Source organism: Melanostigma gelatinosum (genome assembly GCF_949748355.1).
Source record: "Melanostigma gelatinosum genome assembly, chromosome: 2".
In the NCBI taxonomy this organism is placed as follows: domain Eukaryota; kingdom Metazoa; phylum Chordata; class Actinopteri; order Perciformes; family Zoarcidae; genus Melanostigma; species Melanostigma gelatinosum.
Window position 1 is genome coordinate 24760204 of NC_136635.1, and position 24900 is coordinate 24785103.

General features: G+C 43.1%; 1 protein-coding gene across 1 annotated transcript in view; it reads left to right on the forward strand.

Moving 5' to 3' along the window:
• Positions 1–24900, forward strand: part of celf6 (CUGBP Elav-like family member 6) — a gene marked incomplete at its 5' end in the record, with an annotated part of 128240 nt that overhangs the window by 67787 nt on the left and 35553 nt on the right. Inside the window, one exon of the mRNA XM_079293024.1 lies at positions 18047–18095. Coding sequence (XP_079149150.1) covers positions 18047–18095 — 49 coding nt within the window. The remainder of the gene's footprint in view (positions 1–18046; positions 18096–24900) is intronic.

Sequence of the window (24900 nt, forward strand, 5' to 3'; positions counted from 1 at the left end):
CTCTGAGCAACTACCCTATCTCAGATTCTGCGCAAGTACAGTCAACAAAACTCAGTGAGCTACAGTATTTTGATGAAATGTACCTGGCATTCATCAATAGCTGGAATGAAAGCTAACGCCTTCTCGTGTCCACCGAGGCTTGTATCCTCCCATTGATTTCTGGCCAGGCATTTGCTCACCCCAGCCAAGGTCCAAATGCAATTTAAGTGTTGTGTGGGGACACGTTTCCAGCATAGAACCTGACATGGTGTGGTCAATAGCCCCAGGCAGCGAATGAGCTCTCAAGTGGTATACAGCAACAGCGAGATGTATTTCCTCTTCCAGCTCACCTCACGCCCTCTTGTCAAATTAAACGAGAGTGGCTGGAGGGATTTCTGCAGGCCTTCAGCATGCTTTCACCCTTCCATCTCTAAGAGTACAAGGCAGGCCGACGACAAACACCGCTGCTCACACACGCAGGAAAGAAGAAAAAAAAACCCACTTCAATTATTCCATTTAAAATGGCATCAGCTCTCGATCCTCTACTTCAGGAAATTGAATTTCAAAATGGACCACAGTTACGGCAGCAAAACAAAGGCGCTTGATGATTAAGGGGGGATTTTAATAATGCTCAATTTTCAACACTGGTCTGCAGAATATGGGGAATGAATGTAATAATTTCCAGATCTTGAAAGGTTAGTGAATTGAACAAAAAGCCTTCAAAAGTACGGTGCGCAAACTTTTTTCGATGATGATATCTTGCGTATTTAATGGAGTAATTGGAGCCAATGCCATTTTCTAATATCGTCTGATGTTTTGTTGTTTTGTATGAGTACAGACAAGTATTATTATTAATATGGAGTGATATGGCCGAGTTGTTACAACAGGATTTTGGCCATTGACACTAATAGCAAATGTATGCCAACACAAGGTGCTATTAAGATGCTGGGTTGAAAAGTAACAAAAAGCACAAAGACATGTTAAAAATGACATATCCTTTGTTTAAGTGTGTAGACACGCACAATAGGCCATCACCAGCCTCAGCATTCAACCTCTCAGCCGGGAGAATAATTGCCCCGGGAACCTGATGGACTGCCAGGAATAACACATGCTTGTTTCCTCTGTTCTCTCCTTTTCTTCCCCTCTCGCCTGGTGACACAGACAGACGCTACAGAAGCACCTTGTGTTCGCCATGCATGGAGATAAACTGCATATTGCATTCGGTTTCAAGTGTTACAAATCTATTGCAATAATGTAATAAAAGATGTATTATTCATCACTTCTACGGTGACTGTGGGGTTGAAATATGCATATGGGGCGTGTGCAATTTCAAAAAGCCAATGCCGGGCGATGTGTGACGGGTGATGAGGGAGCATCACATTGTGTTTCTCGTGTCATCCAAAGCTGGAGAGGCGAGATTGGTTGAGTGAGGACAACATGGGCAGATACAGGGCCACTTCATGGCAGGCAAAATCTCTGTAATATTTGGGATGATAGGGTTGCTGGTATAAATGAGCATACATTTTCAGTCTACTGAATGATGTGAATCCATTTGTGGTCCCCAGGTGTGACACACAAAAGGTTTGGATATGTTTGTTCCAGATCTGTCTAAATGGTTTTGCTTTATTTTTCATTGAGATAGGGTGCACGGGGAATGTGGGATTGGGGTGCCAAGTAATTTTGCTGCCTACACTCTGCAGAGAGTATAATTGCAGACCTTAAAAATACCCATTCTGCTTTGGCACGTGTGAAACGATGGGGGGTGGAGGCGAGAATTGTTAGTCATGTACACAAACATGTGGTGTGTGTGTGTGTGTGTGTGTGTGTGTGTTGGACAAGCATGATTGCACATTAGAATGAGATGTTTTAACACATATGCATTAGTATTTTCATACATATATATTATTGAAGAGGAATAGTGGAAGAAATGACTCCATTGTTTCATTCCAAGAAACCTCATCATGGCAGAGTATATTTATGAGGTAGCGTAAAATGCACTATATTTTAGGGAACATATTTTATTTTATGCTGGTGATTTCCAAGTGTTTTTGTATTGGCCTGGGGGCCTGTGTGAATGAGTAATAGACAGAGTAATGGCTTCATCCTCACCCGACTAAATTTGTTTTTCTTCCGCGTGCCTTGCAAATACAAAAAAACTGCCAAAAAAGATAAATAACAGGCACCCAATTACTTTGGCATCACCGTATTCAGGAATTTATGTTTACATTATCAAGATGTACCACTGCTCTGCATGACAACACCTTGCCACAGAAACAAAAGGCATTTACATTTCCTCTGGGTGGTAGCTGTAGGTGTAGGTTCCCATTCATTTAGCCAGTTTGCCTCCTGAAGTAATGGGAGGCCCTGACCTAGAGCCTCTCTGTCAGCCCATTAGTGAGCGTGGAGAGCATTGCATCGGTGCCTCTGCTGTTCTGCCACTGACAAACACCCCCTAGAATAAACACAAACAAGCCCAGAACGCTGCCCCTACTGCTCAGACACACACAGCCAGGCAAGATGAAGCTGGGGCATTGATTTTATGATGATGCCCAGGCTGCTTCCAGCCATGGAGGAATTGAAGCTGGCTGAGCTGAGCTCTTGGTGTGTGGAGAGTTTTTTTGGATGGGAGCCCTGCTGGTTGCTGGGACTAGTCTGAAGGAGAGGCAAGGCTACAGACGTGTGGAGTCGGTGGATCCAGAGCATGTAGAACATGGAGAGGCAGCCGTGCCCAACTTCACAAAAGCACCCGGAGCCAAGCGTCCCTCCTCAGCACACACAGACCTGCAACTGCCAATCAAAGCAGCCTCGGGCGCTGCCACTGCCTTGTGTGCATAAATTAGCATGTATTTGCATAATAATCCACTCGTTTAGCAGACCCACTTGGCTCTCCCCCCAAATGGCATTTTCTCGCTCCCCCCTCCCTCTTTCTCTCACTTTTCCTCTCCTTATCCTTTTACAAGTGCCAATAAGGGCTAGAAAATAGTGTGTTAACCCTTTTCATACCAAACCTCTCTTGACACAAATTACATGTGTGCATGCATGATTGAACGTGTGCATATGCTTGTTTGTTGTGGGTTTGCTAATGAGCAAAATTAACCAACAAGAAGAAAAAACAAAAGAAACAATTGTAGGTACGCTAACATGTATCATATGTACACAATGCACCACCCTTTTTTTCTTAAAATTGCAGTTTGTGTTTTTGAGCTGAGAGCATTCTGTTGTAGCAGGAAAAGTTCTGCATTTGCCATTACCAACATCTTTAGAATGACTTTCATTTCAAAGTTGCACCGCAGCTGATGTGTCACATAGCATTCACCAACACGTCAACATTATTCAGTAACAACTTCAAAGCCTTGTTTTTCACAGCTCTGCCTCAAGAGCCCACAGAGCAGCGGCGCATGCATACCCGTCTAAATTACAGCTTAGAAGACAGAAAAAAGGAAGTTACTGGTCAGCAATGGTTACAAGGGGGGTGAGCGAGACAGAGGAAGACAATGAGATGACATACATTTTGTCACCATGAAGAGCCAATCAGGACACCATACAGCAGGCCTGCCAGGAATTAATAAGTAAAGAACAGGCTCCACGTTGCCCTGAGCACAAGTTTAGGAACGCAGTAATTGACGAGGATTTTGCCTTCAGAGTCAACTTGAAGCAGCACAGATGAGCCTCATGAAGGTTTCTCTGACTTTGTTGTACTTTTTCTTGCTCATTCTGCTTACTGTTAGCGTAGTCCACGGCTCTCAGCTAGTAAATTATTGACCAGGGTCCGTGGTCCTTCAAGCTGGCTATGATTGAAGTTCTTCACCGCCATCAGCACAGTCGTGTTAGTTACCATGGATGTATTAAATAACGGATGAAGTATTCAAACACAGTGCCTCTTTCATTCTAATTTATTTTCATCTGGACGGTCTTGACTGTAGATTTGCTGAAATTGTGCTTGCTCTGGCTAACTTCACACTCCCTGCTAACTCTTGCCAGATCGGTACTGCACATGCACAACTCTCAACATGGGAAAAAAGAGAGATGGTTTACTCGTTAGCTACATCCCTCATCAATTTTGGACACGGGGATTGTTTTTTCCTGGAGCAAAACCTCTTGCTTTTTATATCAGCCCCCATGTCAACAGGACAGAGCAACCACACAGCCCGTGGGAGCAGCACGGGTTCATGCGCGGCTTGGTTTAGTTTTTTTCTAGAGATTCGAGGTCTCGCCTACTTTTTAGACATTAGCTTGAAGGTAAATTACTGTGAATAGCGTTTGTGTATGGAAGCTAAATTGTGCCTACCACATGGACACTTCTGCCTCGGTGGTGAATTTCTTCAACACAAACACACACATGCACATGATTGTGAATCTCGCCTGACATATATGAGGCATAAAGGTAAACAGGTGCATCTGTGTGGGAGGTAGGATTATTTACACAGAAATGCACCTGTGCATGTTAGATAGCATGAGCGTAATGTGTATTCAGGTGTGAATCTATGTGATAGGTGGCCCTTTGTGTGTGTGTGTGTGTGTGTGTGTGTGTGTGTGTACACGTGTGTTTTGTGTGAGTGGGAAAATCAGAAAGTGAAAACATAGACCTTTGAGCTCAGTCTGTGTATTTGTGTGTGTGAGTGTGTGTGTTTAATTTTGCGTCCAAACAGCAGCTCTAACCCCGGGAGGTTGTGCAGTCGCTCAGGGAGCCGCTCTCCCTTTCCATGCTCCCTGCTGGTCCAGGCAAGCGGCTGAGCTCCCTGTCACCATCTCCAACCTGTGTTTCTTTCCTTTCCTCATATCGAATATGAGTCACACACACCCAAAGGGCTTAGACTGCCCTGTCTCATCCCATTTCCACACTGCCTTTGATCCCCAACCCTCCCAAAAATACATTGGCCCCATTGCAGTGTTAACTTCCTGCCATGCTATTTAAGCTTCCTTGTCTGCCTGGAGCAACCACAGCTTTGGCACTCGCTGCGGCTGTCTGCTAATGACAGCGCTGCAAGAAGAACACGCTGGGGGGTGTCGGACAACAGGAGCAGGACAAAAGACCCTGGGGTGCACCACAAGATGAGGGTGGCTCATTATTGCCACGGAAGGGTTAATGTTCAAAAACGGCTCTGAAGGATCCCTCCCCCAATGCTGTGCTTATTATGAGAGCAAATGATGTCAGCGGAGGGCCCTGCTTGTTGATTAGCCTAAATGGAGGACTAATAGAAGTGCGTGAGCGTAATTAATGACTGAAGGGGACCTTAACAAAGACAAGAACACACCACTGTGGTCGTGGGTGTTCCCGGGTTAAGTGTGTCCCCGGACAACATGGCAGGGCACCTCATCAGCTGGCCACGTTCTCCTCATGCCATCCCATGCCATGCCCTGCCATGCCATGCCATGCCACGACACCCACTCCAGCACCCAGACAGGCCAGCCTTTGAGGACAGGGCTAATTAGCTGTCACAGCAGGTGGAGCAGGGACCAGAGACACTCTGTGGTCTGCTCTCTGACAGCACAGGTCCCCGCAGAGCTCCCTCAGACAATGACCACACATGCACGTGTGTGTGTGTGTGTGTGGGGGGGGGGGCATTTTTGCGTGCTTGAGTTTGACAGAGACAATGAGAGTTAAAACAATTAAAATAAACGTGATGGTGAAGGGTATATCAGGCTGCATTGTGCACATACTCCCTCACAGACGGGCAGAAAGAAGCTAATTGTATTGTAAATGCAGGCAATAAAAGTTACAGTGTAGGTGTATGAATATATGTGTGTGTTTGGAAAAATAGAATTACATCTCAGTTAAGTTTTGCCTGTCACACCTACAGACAGAGACAGTCAGCATTCACCTTACGTAACTCAGACACTAGACGATACAAATACAAACGAATGCAACACAACATCATTGCTTTTTATAATGAGGTCATTATGGAACTAAAATAAAGGGTATACAGTATATGAATAGAGAGTACTGGACATTCAGGAGAGAATATAAAGTCTGTCATGGCAAGTAAGACACATAGTGAAAAGAACACAGGCAACAACAACAAAAAAAAGAAAGACTACGGCGTCATCCTCACTGACATGTTTAAAGGTTGCAGCAGATGTGTGTGTGTGTGATTTATAGAGCATGTGAATTAAATGTGGTGGATGCCATAGATACCCCCGGACACTAAAGGCAGAGAAGGTAAATAACTGATTTTAGGTGCTAAGATGGTTTCTCTGGGCCGATCTGTGCCCATAAACAATCATTCAGCCGTCCTCTCCCTTAATAGCAGCCCATTTACACACTTCCTCTGAATCTTCAGACCACTGTCACCTCCCTCCCAGCACAATACATTACTTAGTGTGTTTCCCTCCAACCCCCTGCTGCGTTTGTCCCTCTTCTATTGCTTTGTCCATGCGTATGCAGGGGAAGATACAGTGCATTCCGATGCTCCCTTCAGTTTGCTAAGGCCTGTGTAAGCTGCAGTACTGCTTCTTTACCGATAGCTTCGCTCACACACGCACACACTGTAGCCCCATACACTGCCCTGGTTTAATCTATTAGCATTTATATGTGGCTCAAATATTCAGGCCGTGTTAACCGATGCATCATTATGAGGCGTATAACTGCAAAAGCCAAAGGATTTATAGGCTTAAATAAATGATGTGATACGATAGTGCAAGTTTTATGAGTTGCAACTTTGCAAATATTCTTTTAAATAACAATAATAAAACAAAAACAAAAGTCCTGGTGTTGTTGGAAGGTGTAAAGAAAATGAGTCCTCTCTACCTGCTAAAGCCCGCCTTTAACTGCACATCTAAATCAAGCTATTCACACCTTACCTTTTCTTTGCAATCATCTTCCACACATCATATAAATTGATGGGTTCTTTTGTGGCATTTAAGCATTGTGTTTTTTTTTTCCTCCTTGCATATACCTCGCGCTATCATTTCCCTCCATGTCGTACTTGTGCTCTCTAAATGTATCTCAAATCATTTATATTGAGCATACTCATCCGCGGTGATGGCAAACACGATTCCCAAGCACACACGCAACAACGTACACAATGATGTATAGTGCATTTGCAATGCAATATGTTTTACACGCGGTCACTATACATCACCTCTGATGTTGTGTGAGTAGGTCTATTTGATCTCATTTGGCAGATGGATCCAATTGTCCGGGCTGATATTGGGCTGTGACAGAAAGCAATCTAATGGCAGGCTCATTGATGATGATGAGTTCTGTTCCATTGCACTTGAGATCCAGTCCAATTTCAAAAGCAAATTCAGCCATTCATCTTCCAAATAATTGTGGCACTTTATCAATTGCTCCCAGTCTTTTATCTATCACTTCGATTGATGTGATCATTTTCACAAACAATCCTCTGTGATAACGGCGTCTTGGAGCACACTTGCAGGGTTGTTGCTTGTGTGTGTGTGTGTGTGTGTGTTTGCTAGTATGTGTCTAAAGGTATCTCTGCACAAGTTTGCTGGCATGCGTGAGTTTGTGTGTGTGCGTATGAATGTATGCATTTTGCTTCAAACTGAGCAAGTATCCATCAGTGTGTATGCCTCCATATGCTTAGTTATCCACTTGCCCGAATTTGTCTTCCATTGCTCATTGCAAAAACACATCTTCTGTTCCATTATAATAACTATTTTATTGCTATTTGTTCTGCTGTGAGTATTTACAAGACCATTTAGCTATGAAAGTGTTTGTTTGACGAGCATTCTCATTCTCGTGACTCCTATCAGCAGCCAGTGAGTGTGTGTTTACGAATCTGTGTGCGTTGCCACCTCTTATTATCTGAAGCCTGTCTGCGTGGCTATGGCATGAGATTTCATATTAAACCTAATAGAATCAATAGCCCATTGGCTAAAAAAATATTCATCTGTCAACATATTGAGGATATTTTTGGGCTCCCTGCAGATATCTAAAATGAATCAGTGGCGTTAGCAAAAACTGCAAAGACTACCATCTTCTCCAATTGAGCAACAAATCAAAAACAAAATGTGGCAAATATCGTAATAAAACAGAAAATAAGATGCATATTGTATTTGTAAGCACCGTGTATTTCATTAATACCACTGGCACGGATCAAGAGTGCCTTAATCTGTGAAAAATGCGTACACAAATGGATATTGGAGATATTTTCTGCTGTTGAAGTTGGCACTGTTTTATTCTTGTTTATCTAATTGTGGCACCTGTTGGACTTGCTTTACATGGAATACCACCTGGTTCTGCTATTTTAAGGCAATTTGCACATGCACCTGCTACAAAGGAGAGAGGTGTCAATGTGGTAACCCAACACTGCCTATGCAATGTGTATCTGTGATCTGATCTGAGTCATAGGTTGTCTAATGTGCTGGTAGACAGCTTGATTTAATTTGGTTATGTATTTTTTGTTGTATCTGAATGTATGTATCACTGTGATGGTAAAAAGCAAGTGTGTGTGTGTGATCACACTGTTGCTTAGTGTTTTTGAGTGTGCGTGCTCTGTTGACTCCAAAATGTATGTGCACGTACACTATTTGATGCCCGCCTTGCACTTCTGTCAGTATAGGCTGTGGTTTAGATTTGTGTGTGTATGTTTGTGTTTGTTTATGGTGATGAGCTCGATGATTGTGCTAGCTAGTTAATAATTAATCCAATTAATTCATTTAGTAAATTCTTAAAATCTAAAAATACAAGATTGTTTTACTTTTTCATTTGTGTACTTTATATTAGTGAGAATATACATTTCACAAGTTGCATTAACCATTTTAAACATTACTTAACTAATGATTAAAGAAAGAACCTGGACAAACTCACCCGACCCGTTTCAACAATCGTCACCTTATGTGAAGCTTTACCCACCATGGGCAGACAGAGACGTCTCTTCTCAATATGTATACAACAAAAACAGCCACAAACCTGGAAATCTGACACAAGATAAACTTGTTATGAACAATATGTTGTTTTTGCAGCAGTCATCATCCTCTGGCTACATTTGACACACTCTGTGGAATTTCCATTGCAAACAATACTGTTTTATTTACATTTAACACTTCTCACCAAAATGTAGTTGATTATGTGAATCCTAAGGGCTAAACAAACACTTAAAAAAAAGAATTTCCAACTTAATAAAACATTTTGGAATATGCATTTGTGAACATTTCAGTGTTTTCGTTGCCCTCTCTGGTGCAATGGAGAACAGAAGCTAAGCTGGAAGAGTGGCGGAACATGTAGCCTGATGGGAAAAAAGACTCAAAATAAAATGGATGTGCTGTTGCATCTTCCAGGAACAGAAATGAACACTTTAGTTAACACTTTATAATGCTGCCATCTGTTTTCAAGCATAATGATGATTAAATATATATAAACATCACATATTAAATATATAGATCGCAGGCTCTTTCCTCTGAGCCCCATCCTGGCTGCCTGTTTGTTAAATGCCTCTCTGTGATTCTGAGCATTTTTGCAGGCCATTTTGACGTGTGTGTTAGTGTGTGCTCTGGGCCTTTAGTGCTCAATTGTTGGATGTTGTCATTGCCCATAGCAGAGCGAGTCCAGCTTCATTCTCCCCTCCGCTCTGTGATTGCTCACCGCTGACTCGTCTCATCAGCATTGTGGTGCGTACCGTCTGGAGTGCAGACCCGGCCCGGCAGGTATACGAGAGGAGCAGAGCAGGATATACACTCATAAATCTGACAGCTGCATGGTGTGTCATTACCCTCCACTTATTATCATTCTCCCACACCTCTTTATACCGTGAGCCACTTTAGCCGTTTTTCCCGCCCAGCTCCGAAACATTTGCACTGTGTGGCCTTGCAGAGTGATAGACGTTCCTGGGGAGGCACCAGGTTATTGTTGCAACTCCTGCGCTGACTTTTTTGTCGCAGAGCTCGAGTCTAGGCATTTAATAACCTTCTGTGTTTGGGTGTATGCATCGGAAGCAGTGTGCCCTCTACTAGCAACTGTCAGTTATGTGTTTGCAAAGATCTCACATGAGCAACACATGTTCACCTAAAAAAAAGGGAAATAATCACTTCAAAAATACTTTTTGCAATGCAAGTGATTTATAAAGTTGGTGCAAAACAAAAAGCAGACGTCAGAGCAAAGTCCTCTCCTAATCCCAGAGCCTCTTATATCCAGTATTTCTACAGCCTTTCTTTCTCTACCTAATGCTTGCTGGTCCTTTCTGCTTTCTTATTCTGCCAGTTCTTTCATCTTTTCCTTTTCAAATGCACAACCATGTACCGCACACACACACACACACACACACACACACACACACACACACACACACACACACACACACACCTACACACACACACACACACACACACACACACAGCCAAGGCATGGTGTCCCTGTGGCCAGGAGAAAGAGAGAGGGAAGACAGGGAAAGAGAGAGGAGAGAGCAGCAGTCGCCTCACAAGAGCAGACCTCATAAAACTCCCTGTCACTTTGACTAATTTGTTAGTCTTGTCTCACTGTGTCGAATCGTCACCCCCCTCTTCCCCCTGATGCACCTCTTGCCCGACTCCCCCTGTCCTTCTTTGCACCCACCCTCTTATTCACGGTAAGAGGAGGAAAGGAGTATGGGAAGGAAAAAGGAGGGCAATAAATGTAATATAGTGCACTGGCCATTGGTTGCAGTGATCTACACAGCAATCCATCCACAGTCACAGGAAGAACCGAGGCTTTATGGAGCAGAGGATAACATGATGGCTCGATTTCTCATCCACTTTCTGTCTCTGGCCGCCTCTGTCCCACCTCGAGAGGAAGGCTGCTGGGCACTGGTGGAGTAAAAGTAGGAATAGAATGGGAGAATCGGGCTATAATGGCTACAGTCCCCAAGACTGGATTGGGTTGGACTGGGCCAAGCAGGGTGTGGTTGTATAGATTGGTTCAGATGCTCAGCTGGGCTCCTCAGAGGACCAAAGAGCCAGGACTGGATTTATAAATGAATTAGAAGCCAAAATCCTGCTCCGGGGGGGATCAAATGCCAGGTAATTATGGAGAACAAGACGGAGACTACATAGACGAAAGATAAACACAGAGATGTTTCCCTATGACACTGCAGTTTCACACTAGGGTTACTTCGTTAACCAAGTACTAACATGTGAGTACTTTCCGATACCTATACCGATGTGAGAACTTAATAATGCCATTACAGTTCTAACAATGACTTTGAAAACATGTTTTATTTTCAACAGATGCTCACTTTCTGACTGTAACGAATCAAATGTACAACATGATGCTGTTGCTGCCATTTTACTATTCAATACAATGATTTCATTAAATACCACTTGCCAATGTTACGCCATCTTAGCAATACACTGGTGGCTTATTAGGCTCAGTTGAAGAAAGGTTAACAGCACGTTGCCGGAGTGGTCTCGGGTGTGGTTGCAACAAAGTAGTATTACGAGTACAAATGCGTGAGTACATGAGAACATGAGCTCATATTGGACCCGATACTGGTATCGGTATCGCTGCATCCCAAGTTAGGAGCACATGTTTTTTGCTGTTGCTGGCCCTCTTCCCTTCCCAAACCAACCCCCGGTATCTCGTCTTTAAATAGGCGCTCAGGATCAGAGCTAAAAATAGGCTGCATTTCACGACCAGCCACCCTCTGCTGAGCTGTCAGCGCCCCTTCTCTCTCTTCGTCACCGTGAGGCAGACACAGCCCTCCTGCATGTGTTTTTGAGGGAGACAGGCAATGTGTAATCACTCCAGCTCTAACTCATCTCCTCTAACAAACACGGCAGGCCCGACCTCTCCTGACTTGCTGGCCTCACAGGGAGGCTAGCGTGAACTCGCACACCAATTTGAGAAAAAGACTCATTCCTGCAGCGCTGGCCCGGTTTCTCTTCCCCGCAGAAGTGAGGGGCAGGATGTCCTGACGTGTGAGCGATGGCTGATGGGAGGAGTAATTTGGGCTGGCACAGTACAGGTCCATGATCCGGGAGCTTGCTTGCCAGTGAGATAGGCCTACAGTGAGACCATTGTATTTTTTTTTTCGAAATGCTGTATTTTTTCCAACTGTACTCCCTAAATTCCTCAGTATATGAAGGATCCAAAGTGTCAAATTATCAAGAAATGTTGCTCTCTGTACTTTCTTATCATTTGTGCTGGTGTATTACAGTTTATAAAAAGACATCTTTAACAATTACAAGCTTACCATGACACTTTAAAGTGAGTATTGACAAAAAGCCAATTCCATTCAATGAAACATCAGACTATTCTTAATTCCCTGAAGCTCCAAAGGCACTGATGATAATGACAGAGGTCAGGGCACTTATAGTGGCTTTGCAATGATCAAAGGTCAGGGACTTAGCATCCTTATATCTGCTTTCGGAACGAGGCTTCTTGGTCTCAGCCACCGCCATCGGCTCTTTGTTGGCTCTTTAAGAAAAGCCAGTCTGCAATAAACATCTTTAATTGAGCTTAAACGGTTGTAAATGGCATCAACAACTCCAATGAATTCACTGACGGCGAAACTGCAGAATGATAATGAGAGGCATCAAACAATAGATGGCTCATCAAGAGAATAGTACCTGATCACTCGAAAACTAAGCAGTTATCTGATGTGTGAGATGAAATGAAAGCAACATAAATGAAATAACAGCAAAGAAAAACTAATCAACCAGTGCCATTATTTCTTTTCTTTTCTTTTTGTTCATGACATTTCACTGTGAAAAGGTACAAATAAAATAACATAAAAATGAAATATATGTGTAAACTTCATGACAGATCTTAAAACTGTTACAAGTGAACTTCTCACTACATCACAATACTCCTTCATTTCATGCGTTCTCCCCAATCACTGGGTCACAGTGAGGCCACAGCAGCATGAAGCACTGCACAATGTTTCAACGCATTTCAAATTGTAGTAAGTCTGTAGTTGTGATGAACCACATGAGAGCACAAACGTGGGTGCAACTGTTTCAGTAAAATCGGACATTGGCGAGTCAAGAAACCTATTATTTGTTTTGGAAGACAATACTCTAAGGGAAGTCATGTCAACAGAATTCTTTTGGAGAATTGTGAGTTCATACAGGCCTCAAACAGAGTAATGCTCAATCACAATGTTGGCAGTAGTAGCTTTGTTGTGGCATGTAAATGCAGCCAAGACGAAATGAGTCTATTCGTATTGATTTTCTCAGTACTACAAAATAAAGGCAATCAGAATGACAATTTGACATCTTATTTATTCCACTTTTTTTACTTGTATCATTGCAATTTGACTGTACTGCACAGTTAAGGCCATTACACACCAGGGGAGGGTAACATATACGATACAAAAATGTGAAATACATGCCTGCAAATATTTCGCATCAACACTATTCATACCGGCAGCGATAACAATTTGCGACAGTTGCAACCCTTTTTCATTAAAAGGTTGAATAGATTTGCGCTGGCAGCGGACCAACTGACGGTATCCTATTGATCCAGAGCAGTGTCTGGCAGTCTGCCTGAGGTATATTGTTGTATAGCCGAAGCTACTGCAAGCTAGTTTCCGTTTAACAAAATGCTCTGAGTGAATTTGAGTTTCCTCTGAGTAAACACTTACACAGTGTACTGTGTATATCTAGGGCTTATATTGTGAAAGGTAACAGCGGAAGGAGCGGATCTGGTCTGTGCTGCCATTGTCAAGGTTCAGAGGAGTAATTAAGTTTGCCGTCTTGCCTCTGTGTTCTACGATGTACGCATTATGTTCCTGACACACAAACAGATTTTTTTATTCTCATAAAGCTCAGAAAAATCCAACTTACTACCAAAAATAATTAAGACTCAAGACAATAAATAACAGATAATATATAACAAAGTTCACCATCAGCCGTTGGCACCGGATTTGTGGGGACGAACTGTATATGTGTGCCTTTGCCTCTCTGCACCTCCCGGACAAGAATATTTTTCTATTTAGACAAGTTGGCTGACACTCTTCCCCTCATTTGGTGAGCCAATATTCGTCTTGCGACACTGTGATTGCCACAGCTGTTTAAAAGTTATTAGATGAAGTAATGTGTATGGCTGAGAAGGTAATGATTCATCGCCACATCCTGCTATACGTATTCCACTTCACCCAATACACCTGTCGTGTGTGGATGCTCACTGAGGAAAGAAAATAGCAGGTGTGCCCAGATATGCTTTCATTATCCATCATGTGCGCAAGACACAACACTTGAGCAGATTGGAGCTAATTTTCATTGCATAAGTGTGCAACCATTGTTTGAAACGATGCTTTAGTTTTATATTGTGTGCATTTAGCTCGCTGTCTTTTTGAGTGACTTAATATTGATTGCGCGACCAGCACTTTCTGTGGGTTTAGCCCTGTGTTCACTTTACTACATATCTACTCAGAAGACAGCGGCTCACAGCACAACTATTCAGTAATCATTGATTAGCATGTCCCTAACATTGAGTACTAACTGTTCCTTACTTGTTCAGTAGATGCAATAGAAGGTAACAATCGACATTCAGTTGGAAAAAGTAAATGCATTTCAATTTGCAAATCAGTATGATTTATTCTGTCCGATTCAACTTGGCTCACCAAAAATGTTCTTCACTCTAGTCATCTAAAAAGAAAAGACGTTTAAGAGATACAACCAGAGAGACTCAACAGTGGACGAAGTACTCACACTTCTGTCATGGTCCTCAGAGAACATTTTGTGTGTATTTAAGTGTCTGGTAGATTGCATTTCTCTTTGCTGGCTTTGTGAGCAGTGGTATTCACAAAGCATGGTCAAAGGCCAGCTGTGTCCTTGTCTCTCTTTCCCTCCACTGCACTGTTATCAATCAGGCGCACTAGCCAAAGATAGATGGACTGATGTGCATGCACACTCAAACACACACACAGTCCTTTACTGGAAAATGTAAGCAAGTTCCTCTCTTCCACACTGTTGGCTTTCCACCCCTCTGTCACTTCAGCTGACTTTTAGTCATCATAACTTAATGAAAAATATAGATTTGCCTCTGGAGATTAGAGCAAAGAAAAAAGAAAAGCATGTATAGACATAAAGGAAATAGAGCATGAAGGAGGGGAAGATATGGAGCAGTAAAAAAAGTGAGCGAAAGAAAGAGAAAGACAGAAAAGGGGAGAGATGCGGAGAAAGAGAGATGGCTAAGTGTTGCAGCACACTGGCACAGAGCTGTGAGTTCCCAGGCAAGACAGCATGAGCTGCCTATTTGTCAGCATTGATCAACCCATTAAGGGGCTGTGGTGGGAAGCATATTGGTTTTGGAGGCCAAAGGGGCAGAGAGAAACAAAGATAAAGCAAGACGGGAGGTTGTTGAACTCCTTTCAGCCTCGGCAGCCACACGTCTATCGGATGGAAAACCCTCTAGTCCTCCTCTCCAATGTCTATTCAGTTCATTTTGCTGGGCCCAACGACAAGGCTCAACGCCATGTGCTATCTTAGCTTTCTGCTGCTGCAATGCAAATAATAAACTAGCTAGCGCCTCAGACAGACAGAATGTCACTTGTCCTCTTCCTTAGTGTGTATGCATGTGTGGAGGCAAAGGATGGGTGGTGTGGGAGTGGGTCCTGGCCCTAGGGGAAAGCAGGCTGCCTCTTCGCCCAGCCTCTGATGAATTCATATAATTAACTCTGCCTTGATCTGTTGGCTAATCCTGCACTCAGTAATAAGGGATTAAAATGTCACCTAAGCCACCTGCTGTTATTGAGCCCCGAGACTTTTTGTGCCTATGTGTGTGTGACAGTGTGTGTGTTTGTGAGAGAGAGAGAGAGAGAGAGAGAGAGAGAGAGAGGAAGAGAGAGGATAAAAGTAAAGTTAATTTCAAGATTTCTGTGCAGTACGCATATGTGCCAGAAATATTGCCTCTGTTTGCACAAGAAAATGTATATAGAGGACACTATAAAGTAGTTCAAAGAAGCAGACAACTCCACATCTCGCAACTCCATAGTTTGGCATCAAGCTGAACTCCATAATTTGGCAGGAAGCTGGAGCAGACGTTGCAGCAGACTCGCTCTGAAAACTCATTGTCACAGTCACTAAAAAGGGACATGAAAGTGGAACATGCTGGAAGGTTGGAGTTGAGGAATCTTTTTTTTCCCCTCCCCTCTCACTATGACCTCCTCGGACCAAGTAAAGAAAGAAAGACGAAAGAAAGGAGTGCCAATTGGTTGGCTAACAGCCCACAGACCAACGGCCAGCTTGCCTTGCCTGCCTGCCTGCCGGCCACCTCCGCTCGGTTGCCTAGCAACCACAAGTGTACTTTTGGGTTGTCTAATGACTCTTGTTGCTGCAGTGGCTCAGGGGCTACTAATGAAGCCTCCTAACCAATCGCTGCCGTTTAAGACCTAGAAGCTGAATGATCACTGGACAGGGATCTTGGGACTTCAGGCTGGTCTAAACCTCTTATGTGAGACAAATTTGTCCCCCAACCTGAGCTGCTGCCAAGACACACACACACACACACACACACACACACACAATATATACACACAACACACCTTCAATACAATACTGCCTACAATGCTCCAACTGACCTGAACTCTCTCCACTGCTTACTCACATACATCAATAGTCAACGTATCCTCATACAAAGGTTCATATATCGAAAAAAGTTATATGTCATTTCTTGTCCGTTCTCTTGCAAATGTCCAGCAACACAAGCGATTAGTGCGCCTGCACAAGCCCTGTTTAGGCAACAAAACCACTGGGTTAGGTTTAGGAAAAACCGTGGTGGTTAAAATAGATATATTTGTTCCGTAAAATATAATAAAACAATGGTTTCCTGGGTGAAAGTCCTCTATCAACATCCATTGATATGGATGTGACTGCACTTGCGTCTGAATCTGTGTGTGTGGCTTCATTCGCTGGTCTTCGTCATCTCTCTAAGCTTTGTTCCAGTGCCAAAGCATATTGCAAGGCGAGTACATTACGTCCCCAGGGTGTCACCATGTATATGCTTGTCTATACATGTCTCAAGCCTTAGGTCTATATTTGGCCATGGTCAACGGCTGTCAAGTGATGCGTTGCCTGAGGGCCCAACACCCACTGTGCTGCCCTTGCTGACTGATCTGAGGGGGCAATATCGTGTGTCATTCACTGGCACTCACATGTTGGGCCTGTCTGCATGGCCTAGTTAGAAAGATAGGCCCACTGAAGCCAGAAAAACACCATGCCAAATATAAGACACGATGCCAACTATGACATGCGTGGGTAGCCTCAATAAGCAAGGGTCTTCAAGGGTGGCTCATAACACCTCCCCTTTTAACAAAGGAAAGAGGGGATATTATTCGTTTCAGAGAAGTCACAAGATCAAGTGCTTTTCTGTTTTCACATGCAAACTCCGGGGAGTGAAAAAAAAGAAAAGAAACCATAGACAGGGGAGCAAAGAGAGCCAGGGGAGTTTTTATCCACGGTGTGCAGTTTTTAAAAGCTTTTTTTTATGTTAGCTTGGCGACGTTTTGCTTTCACCTCACTATAAAATTGTTCTTCAAAGGTTGTTTATCGATTCCCACTGTTAACCTTTCACAAGCTGTTTCACAGCTACGCTGTTCGTTGGCTCTAAATAGCTTCCAGGAGGAGCAGGCTGGGTCAGGGTGGGGCTGGCTGTCCAGACATTGGTTGTGAGTTGCAAAAGGGATTCTGGGTAGGGAGGAGAGAGTGGAGGCAGAGAAAGAGGGATTGCTGAGGGTCAGGAATGAGCAGTATATAGCTGGTGACTACGAGTCTGGAGCCAGGAGGGGACAGGAAGAGCAAGGGCCAGCCGGAGAGGACCTCTCCCTCTGGGGCTGGGAGTGGCTGATGTAATGGCATTAATCTCCAAGTGCCATCTGACACCCAGTGTGGCTCCGTCATTGAAAAGTGCTAATTCTGCTGAACTGTGGGGGTAATTCAGGCTTCTCTAGAGGCAGTGCCCTCGATTAATTAAACACGTTGGCATGGAGAACCAAACAGATTGATCTTTTTTACGTTGTCATCACTGCTGATTTTTGCATTAAACTCACAGAACAGGACATAATCAAGCCATTAATGCCAGGAACACTACCACATTTCACTTGTTCACTCCTATCAGTTCGCGCTAACCTGGGATTTCCCATCTCTTCCTTCTCTCTCTCCATCTACTTCTCTCTCTCTCTCTCTCCAGATGAACCGACCCATCCAGGTAAAGCCAGCCGACAGCGAAGGACGAGGAGGTAATTAACCTTCTCCTGGTCTCCATTGCACACACACCTTAAAAACACACCCCTTAAAAACACACACATTCAAACACACAAATACATTGGAACGAGCGTACATGCAATCCTTAATATGCTGCTCTCAATTGAGACACACTGGGAGTTAGTAGAGTAGCCCGTAATATAGGTCACTTGCTTCTATTGACTTCCCATCTGTGCCAGCAGAGGGGCTGTCTCAGGTTCACAGTCACTGGGAGCAGTTCAAAGACAAGATAGAGAGACATGGAGAGAAATAAAAGAGACAGGGAATGGTAAAAAAAAAGGGTGAGTAGAGGATCTACATCCTCTGATTTCCATAAAGATAAGAGGCAATGGAATAGACCCCAAATATACAAAGACAAACACACACACACACACACACACATATACAGTATATAAACACTCCAGAGCTATACTCCATGGACAGAGACGGTATCATTTTGAATGGATGTATGAATTTATAAGTCACCGAATGAAGGGGCGACAGCATAAAGTAAGTTTCTCAAACTAGGAGGTATCATTGTTCAAGGTGTTTGAACCTCTTTGTGGTATCTGTTTTTGTTGTCTAGTCGTAAGAACACAACTAATTCCTGTTTCACTTCTTTAAACTCCACATCCACATGTACAGTATCCACTACACATGTTTCCATAGTGCCTTCCAACTTACCTACTTACTTCTCGAACTGTCCATTTAGCTACCTATCTATCCGTCTGCCTAATTTAGAGTACTGTCCCATGATTACATTGGGATTAAATAGTATAGATTGTTAAACCATCTAAAAGTTACCCGAGTCAGATTCAGTGTGATTCAATGTTTGATGTTAAGACTTCCAGCTGAACCCACTTGGCATACTGCATATGGATCAACGGGTTCAATTGGAACATTTTTTGTTAAAGAATGTTGTTTCAAAAGCAATACCCGCCCATTTAAAGCATTGATCGTGACGTTAAAATGTAGCGATTGTGCTTTGACATAGTACTGTTCTTTCACAAAGCCTCCTCCCTCCATCTTTAGTCTGACTGACAAGGTGATTGACGAGCTCATTCTGAAGCCATTTGTGACTAACAACACTGAGGTTAATGCAGATTGAGCCTGTGAAAGATTTACATGGGTGGAATAAGATCTAATTGGACCAGTCTGTGTATGCCCTGTGTCTGCATTTCAGAGTGGTGATTTAGACTGCCTAGGTCAGATTAGACTGAGCCACTTTGCTGATTTATGTGGTCAAGTGTGAATCAGATGGACCATTTCTATTGCTACACACACCCCCGTGTAGATCGGATTTTTTGTCAGGGTGGCACTTTAATTAACGGCCATCTAAAAACAGGCAAAGTCTGACCGACAAGGCATGGGCGAGAGCCAATCGGCATTCTCACCAAGATAAATTGGATCTCTGGACTTAAAAAGGGAGGATGGATGGGTCCCAATATCAATTACAACCCCTTTTTCAGCAGAAAGAGAAGGGAGATGAACCGGCAGTGTGAATGAAATACAGAGAGCTCTTAGGCTGGCACAGCCTCTGCCAGTCTGTCAGATGGACTTTCTATATGGCAGGACAGGACAGGACACAGCACAGAATGAAATGAGACCAAGCAGACAGGCCCCAACAGAGATATTGAGCATTAATGGCAACAGGAAGTCAGCAGACAGGCCAGGGAAGTAAACCACAGTCACGGCGGACAATGAAATGAGATTTACTATGAAGGCCTGTGGTTAAAGTAAAATAGACAGCCCAGCTAAGACTGACTAAAGGAGAGAAAGTAGCGAGGGATTCTTCTGTGGAAGGCTGGGGAGCAGTGAGATGCACCAATCCCAGTGGGGCCTCTTGATTGAAGGGCTGCACCGGGATATTTGAACCTCTAGAATGGATTCACATTTATCACTACCAAGACATCAGCAATTATCTGTCATGGGAACTTGTGCAGAGGTCTCGATTACGTGCCTGTGCAGGCATTAGGGCCCATTACGCCATTTGGAGACTCCAGTAGCCCCTCACGGTGTCCCTCAGAGACGACTTGTCTCTGGGGGTATGGGAGTGTCAGGAGGAGAATAAAACCAGAGCTCAGAAAATGACTAGGGGGGGGGGGGGCCACGGCGCCACACAAATCCTGCCACTCGGCTGCCATTGTGGATCACAGAGCTGATTCTCTGGCTGCCTATTACAATGACTCATATCTTATTTTATTTTTTCCTTGGATTATCAAGAAAAAATGGAGCATGAGAGGGGAACTTCACAGCCCTCAAATATATTCATGTTCCCTGAGTCAGCCGACCTCTTCCCCCACAAAGTCCACATTTATACGATGCGGTTAACACCACTTTTATTTTCCTGCACAATTCTATCAAACCATGATTTCAACTCAGAGATACCGAGACACAATCAAGGCATGATTCTTCTGCTCACTCACTCTGTACTCTTGTACAGGAACAGACACGCTAATATAGCTCCACTTGAAACCCAAGCAATTTGCTTCAAACCAAAAGAGGCTGAACTGAGGAAAAGTAGACATCGCTTGTTCTCCCTCTCTATTGTTTTTCCTTCCTTCTCCCTCATTCCGTCTCATTGGTACTGCAGTGCAAAGGGAGAGATGGACCGAGTGATAGTGACAGAGGTGGGGATTCAGTACAAGGCCCATGGAGGAATGCGAGAGAGTGAAGGATTGAAGACAAAAAGAGCGAGAGGGGAAGAGACGACAGGATGAGAAAGTTAACGGAGGGTGATGGAGGCAGCTGAGTGAATCTCAGCAGTAAATCATCTCAGAGCCGCCCCATCCCTATCTCCTCCTCGCCTCGCCAGGAATCCTTTTCCCCCTGACCTTGTCTGACGCTGTGTCTATGAAGAAAAGATGGGGCCAGATTATCTATGATTGGAGATGGCCATTATCTAAACACAATCTTGGAGCCAGGTCCCACTCCTCTAGCCACTGCTGTGAGACTGGAGACCACACTGATGAGAAGTGAGATGACGGGTCAGCCTGCAACACCCTCTCCTTTTATTAACTCTGATAAGATGGTTTCAACACTCTCCCGAAATGCCCAGCAACCTCCATCAACATCGACTTTTTCACAAAGTGCCACTCTCAGTGCTTTTGTCTACACACAGTCTCCTAACCCTACTTGTTTATTAGCTCCCCATACTTTTGTTTTATTGGATACTTATAGAGTGCCAGAGGCATTGCAAACCCTGCATTGTATACTCTGCAGTCCCGTGTGAGCCTTTTTAATATCTTATCCATGCCCTTTGTCTGTCTGGCTGACGGGAGTCTTTGTAAATGGGTCGTGTTTGTCCTTGCCAACCTGCTGCTCTTCAGATGGTTGACCCCAGTCGGGGCAGTGAAGAGATTGACAGGACCTTAAGATGTTGCGCACTGTGCTGTTATGCCCCACCCCAGCAGGTAGGGAAAAGAGTGAGGGCTGCTGGCTGGCTCTGGCAGGCCACAGGGGAGGGGCTGTCTGGAGGCACCTCACGCCCACAGAAGAGCACGCTCCACTTTACATGCAAATGAAGCCAAAGGATCCCTCTGTGCCTCTGGACACAGTCGTGCAAAACTCTGAAAAGTCAGGAAGAACCCTGGCAGCGGTTGATATGTGTGTACGGAGAAATAGACACAGACATGGGGACTCTTGGACAGGCAAAAATAATTCAGGGATTTACAACTGCACTGTATTCATTTAAGGTTTTAAAGTATTGATTTAAATGACTTTGTTGTAGAGATCCATGTTTGATCCATTGGAGAATGATGTTTCTAAAGTACAAAAAGAAGGAGTTAAAATATTTGGACTGGTGCTGCAACAGGCAATTCCTCACAAGTTTCCTTGATTGTTCTGTGCTGGTTTTTGATCCCTCCCACTTCCCTGGGTAAATGGAAGCTGTAGTGGTATCAGTAATTAATTTACAAACACAAAGCCTGTATCTTCTCGTCGTGCTTGATACACCGACAATTTGAACGTTTGTTCTCCTTTAATTATTCCATTTACCACCTCACTATACTGCATAATCCCCTTGCATAGGCCTACACCGGATTGGGACCACCAGCAGACATGTGTAGTATGCGTTTGCACATCATTTCGTGTCTAATTACTAATGTTAGCTGGATAGGAACTAAACATGAGTTATAAGTAGGATGGGGCTTATTTAGTAGTTGAATGTGTTCTGTAAATGCATTAGGAAAGTTTGTGGGAGTTGAGAAATGAAGCTGTATACACACACAAGTTTGCGCATTTTTAAAAAGCTAACATATCAATTTGGAATGAAACACTGTACTGTACAACAGGAAAACTACTGAATAAAAAATCTCACCTCTATTAAGTGGGTGAGTAATTATGAGTATTCAGTAGTACATTTAAATGATGTACTTAAATCCCCATCAAGGAATATTTGCGATTATTAGAATAACATGGAATGATGAAATGAGTCGCCCATACTGCTGACAGTGAAGATATCCCACTCTGCAGCTTTTTCTTTGCATACGTTACCTCTAAGTTAGTTCAGCAAGTTGACATTTACGCTAACAGCTAGCATTTGTGAGGTCATAACACTGAATTAACTTAAGAATGTTAGCCATCTCAGTTAACTAGGTAACCCAGGTCTGGTAGCCTCCCGGTGCACCTTCCAACATCACCGTGTACAACAGGAGATGCAGAGAACCGGGGTACGTTGCATTGAACTGCTATCTTGAAACGTTATCCCACGATCCACCAGACCCACTTTGTTAACATAGGCTCAAACAAATCAATAAAACTTCTTCTAAAAATTCTTTGAACTACTGTAGTGGGAGAAATGACCTCATATGAAGAATAGAATAGAATAGAAATGTACTTTATTCATCCCCAAGGGGAAATTTGTCTGTGGCAGCAACAAACAGGGTTACACAATAAAATAAAATATTGGGTATGGAAAATGCACAGTATATACAATATAATAAAATAACAGAGGAGGACCTATTAAATGTAAGAAAACAAAGTAATACAAATGCACAATATATACAATATAATAAAATAACAGAGCAGGACCTATTCAATGTAAGAAAACAAAGTAATACAAATGCACAATATATACACTGAATAGAATTGTATTACATTTACTAAGTAGGAAAAAAATAAATAAATAAACAAAACAGTAGCACACAAGATCACCAACAGCAGCAATATGGGCTGATTCCCATCCTAAGGAAAGGTTGTAGGCATATTGTATGTTACATCATAAACTCTTTTTTTTGTCTTTTGTCTTCCATTTGTCCTCCAGTTGTATTTTTTGTTGCCATTAATGCAAGTAATTGTCCCATATTCACTTTGCAGCATCACCATATTTGCCAAATAAACTGACAAACCCCTCTTTGCCTCTTCTGTTAAGTCAAAATAACCCCCCAAATTCATATGCAATAATTTTAATATGGCAAGAAATAAAACTTGTTTTAAATAAAAAAAACAACAACATATTTATCACTAAGGGGAATCTAAAGTGGTGGAGCAATGTCTTCTGTTCACAGAAGTTTAACATGAAAAACTGCTGAGGATGCGAAAGTCGCATGGCCACAGGACTATTAACTCGAGAATATAAGAGTTATAACAATGCTCGATAACAAAAAGAAATGTCCTCTCTTAATAATGTATAACGCTCACTATCTTCAAAAGCCTGTTCTAAAACCAAATGGCACCGTTTGATTCCAAACAGACTCCTGCTTTTACACAACTGCCACATACAGAAGATGGTGAAAAATAATGTCTCACTCAATAGTAAGAAGCCGTACTGTACACCCGGTCTGTATGCCTACATGTGCGAGCGTGTCTGGTGGCAGGCCTCCCAGGCAGTCGCGCACCAGCGTCAGGCTTTTCTAATGAGACCAGAAGAAGCACAACTTCTCTGTTGTGCTGCCTGGAACATTACTCTGCATTTGAAATGCACCCAGCGGCCTAGCAGGCATCATTTATCTTCAGATGCAGCTGTCCATGCTTTCTGAACACTTACTACTACCAAGCTTCCCTGACTGCTACCAGGGGGCAACAATGTAATAAAATCGTGAAAATAAAATACATATATATATTTACCATGACACACTAGCAGGAGAGTAATTATTTAAAGAAAATATTCACATTATTGCCAAACAAAAGCAGAAACTTTTGAAAAGTAGACTTCACAGCAATTTGCCTGGAGAGGAAGAACAGGGTGAGGGATTTAAAAGGGTAAAGAGAAAGATACAGGGAGGGCAATAGAGAGACAAAAGGAGATGGGAGGAAAGGAAAAGCACACTCTATATGCATATACTGCAGCCTACAACACAAGTAGCACTTTATTCCAGGGAGAGAAGCATCAATCTTGACAGCATATGGCGTCTGTGCAAAATCCATTAATTTTTAATATACCGGGCGCTGAAATGAAAAGGCTTCCTGAGACAAGCAATTGTCAGATGTCAGTAGTGTTTTGATAACTTTTTTGATCTCCTTTTTTTTATTTGCATTCATAAACTGGGGCTGTCCACATGCCACCTCAGTTTGGACATGGCTGTAGACTGACATGGAACCATTTTCCACACAATTGCTCCCACCTTCAGTCAGAAGATGTGGAAACACAAAAAAAGGACGTGTGAATTACTTTGTGTATGAGAAGAAGTGTGTGCGCACTGGCAAAGGCCTGACAATAATAAAACCGTATGTCTTTGCACACATTCGCTTTACAAATATCCAGTACTGTACATATAATAAAAATATCTTCCATATACACTCAAACTCATGTAAAGCCTTATGTATACTTGAACCTGCTAATTATAGTTAAATGTAGTTAGA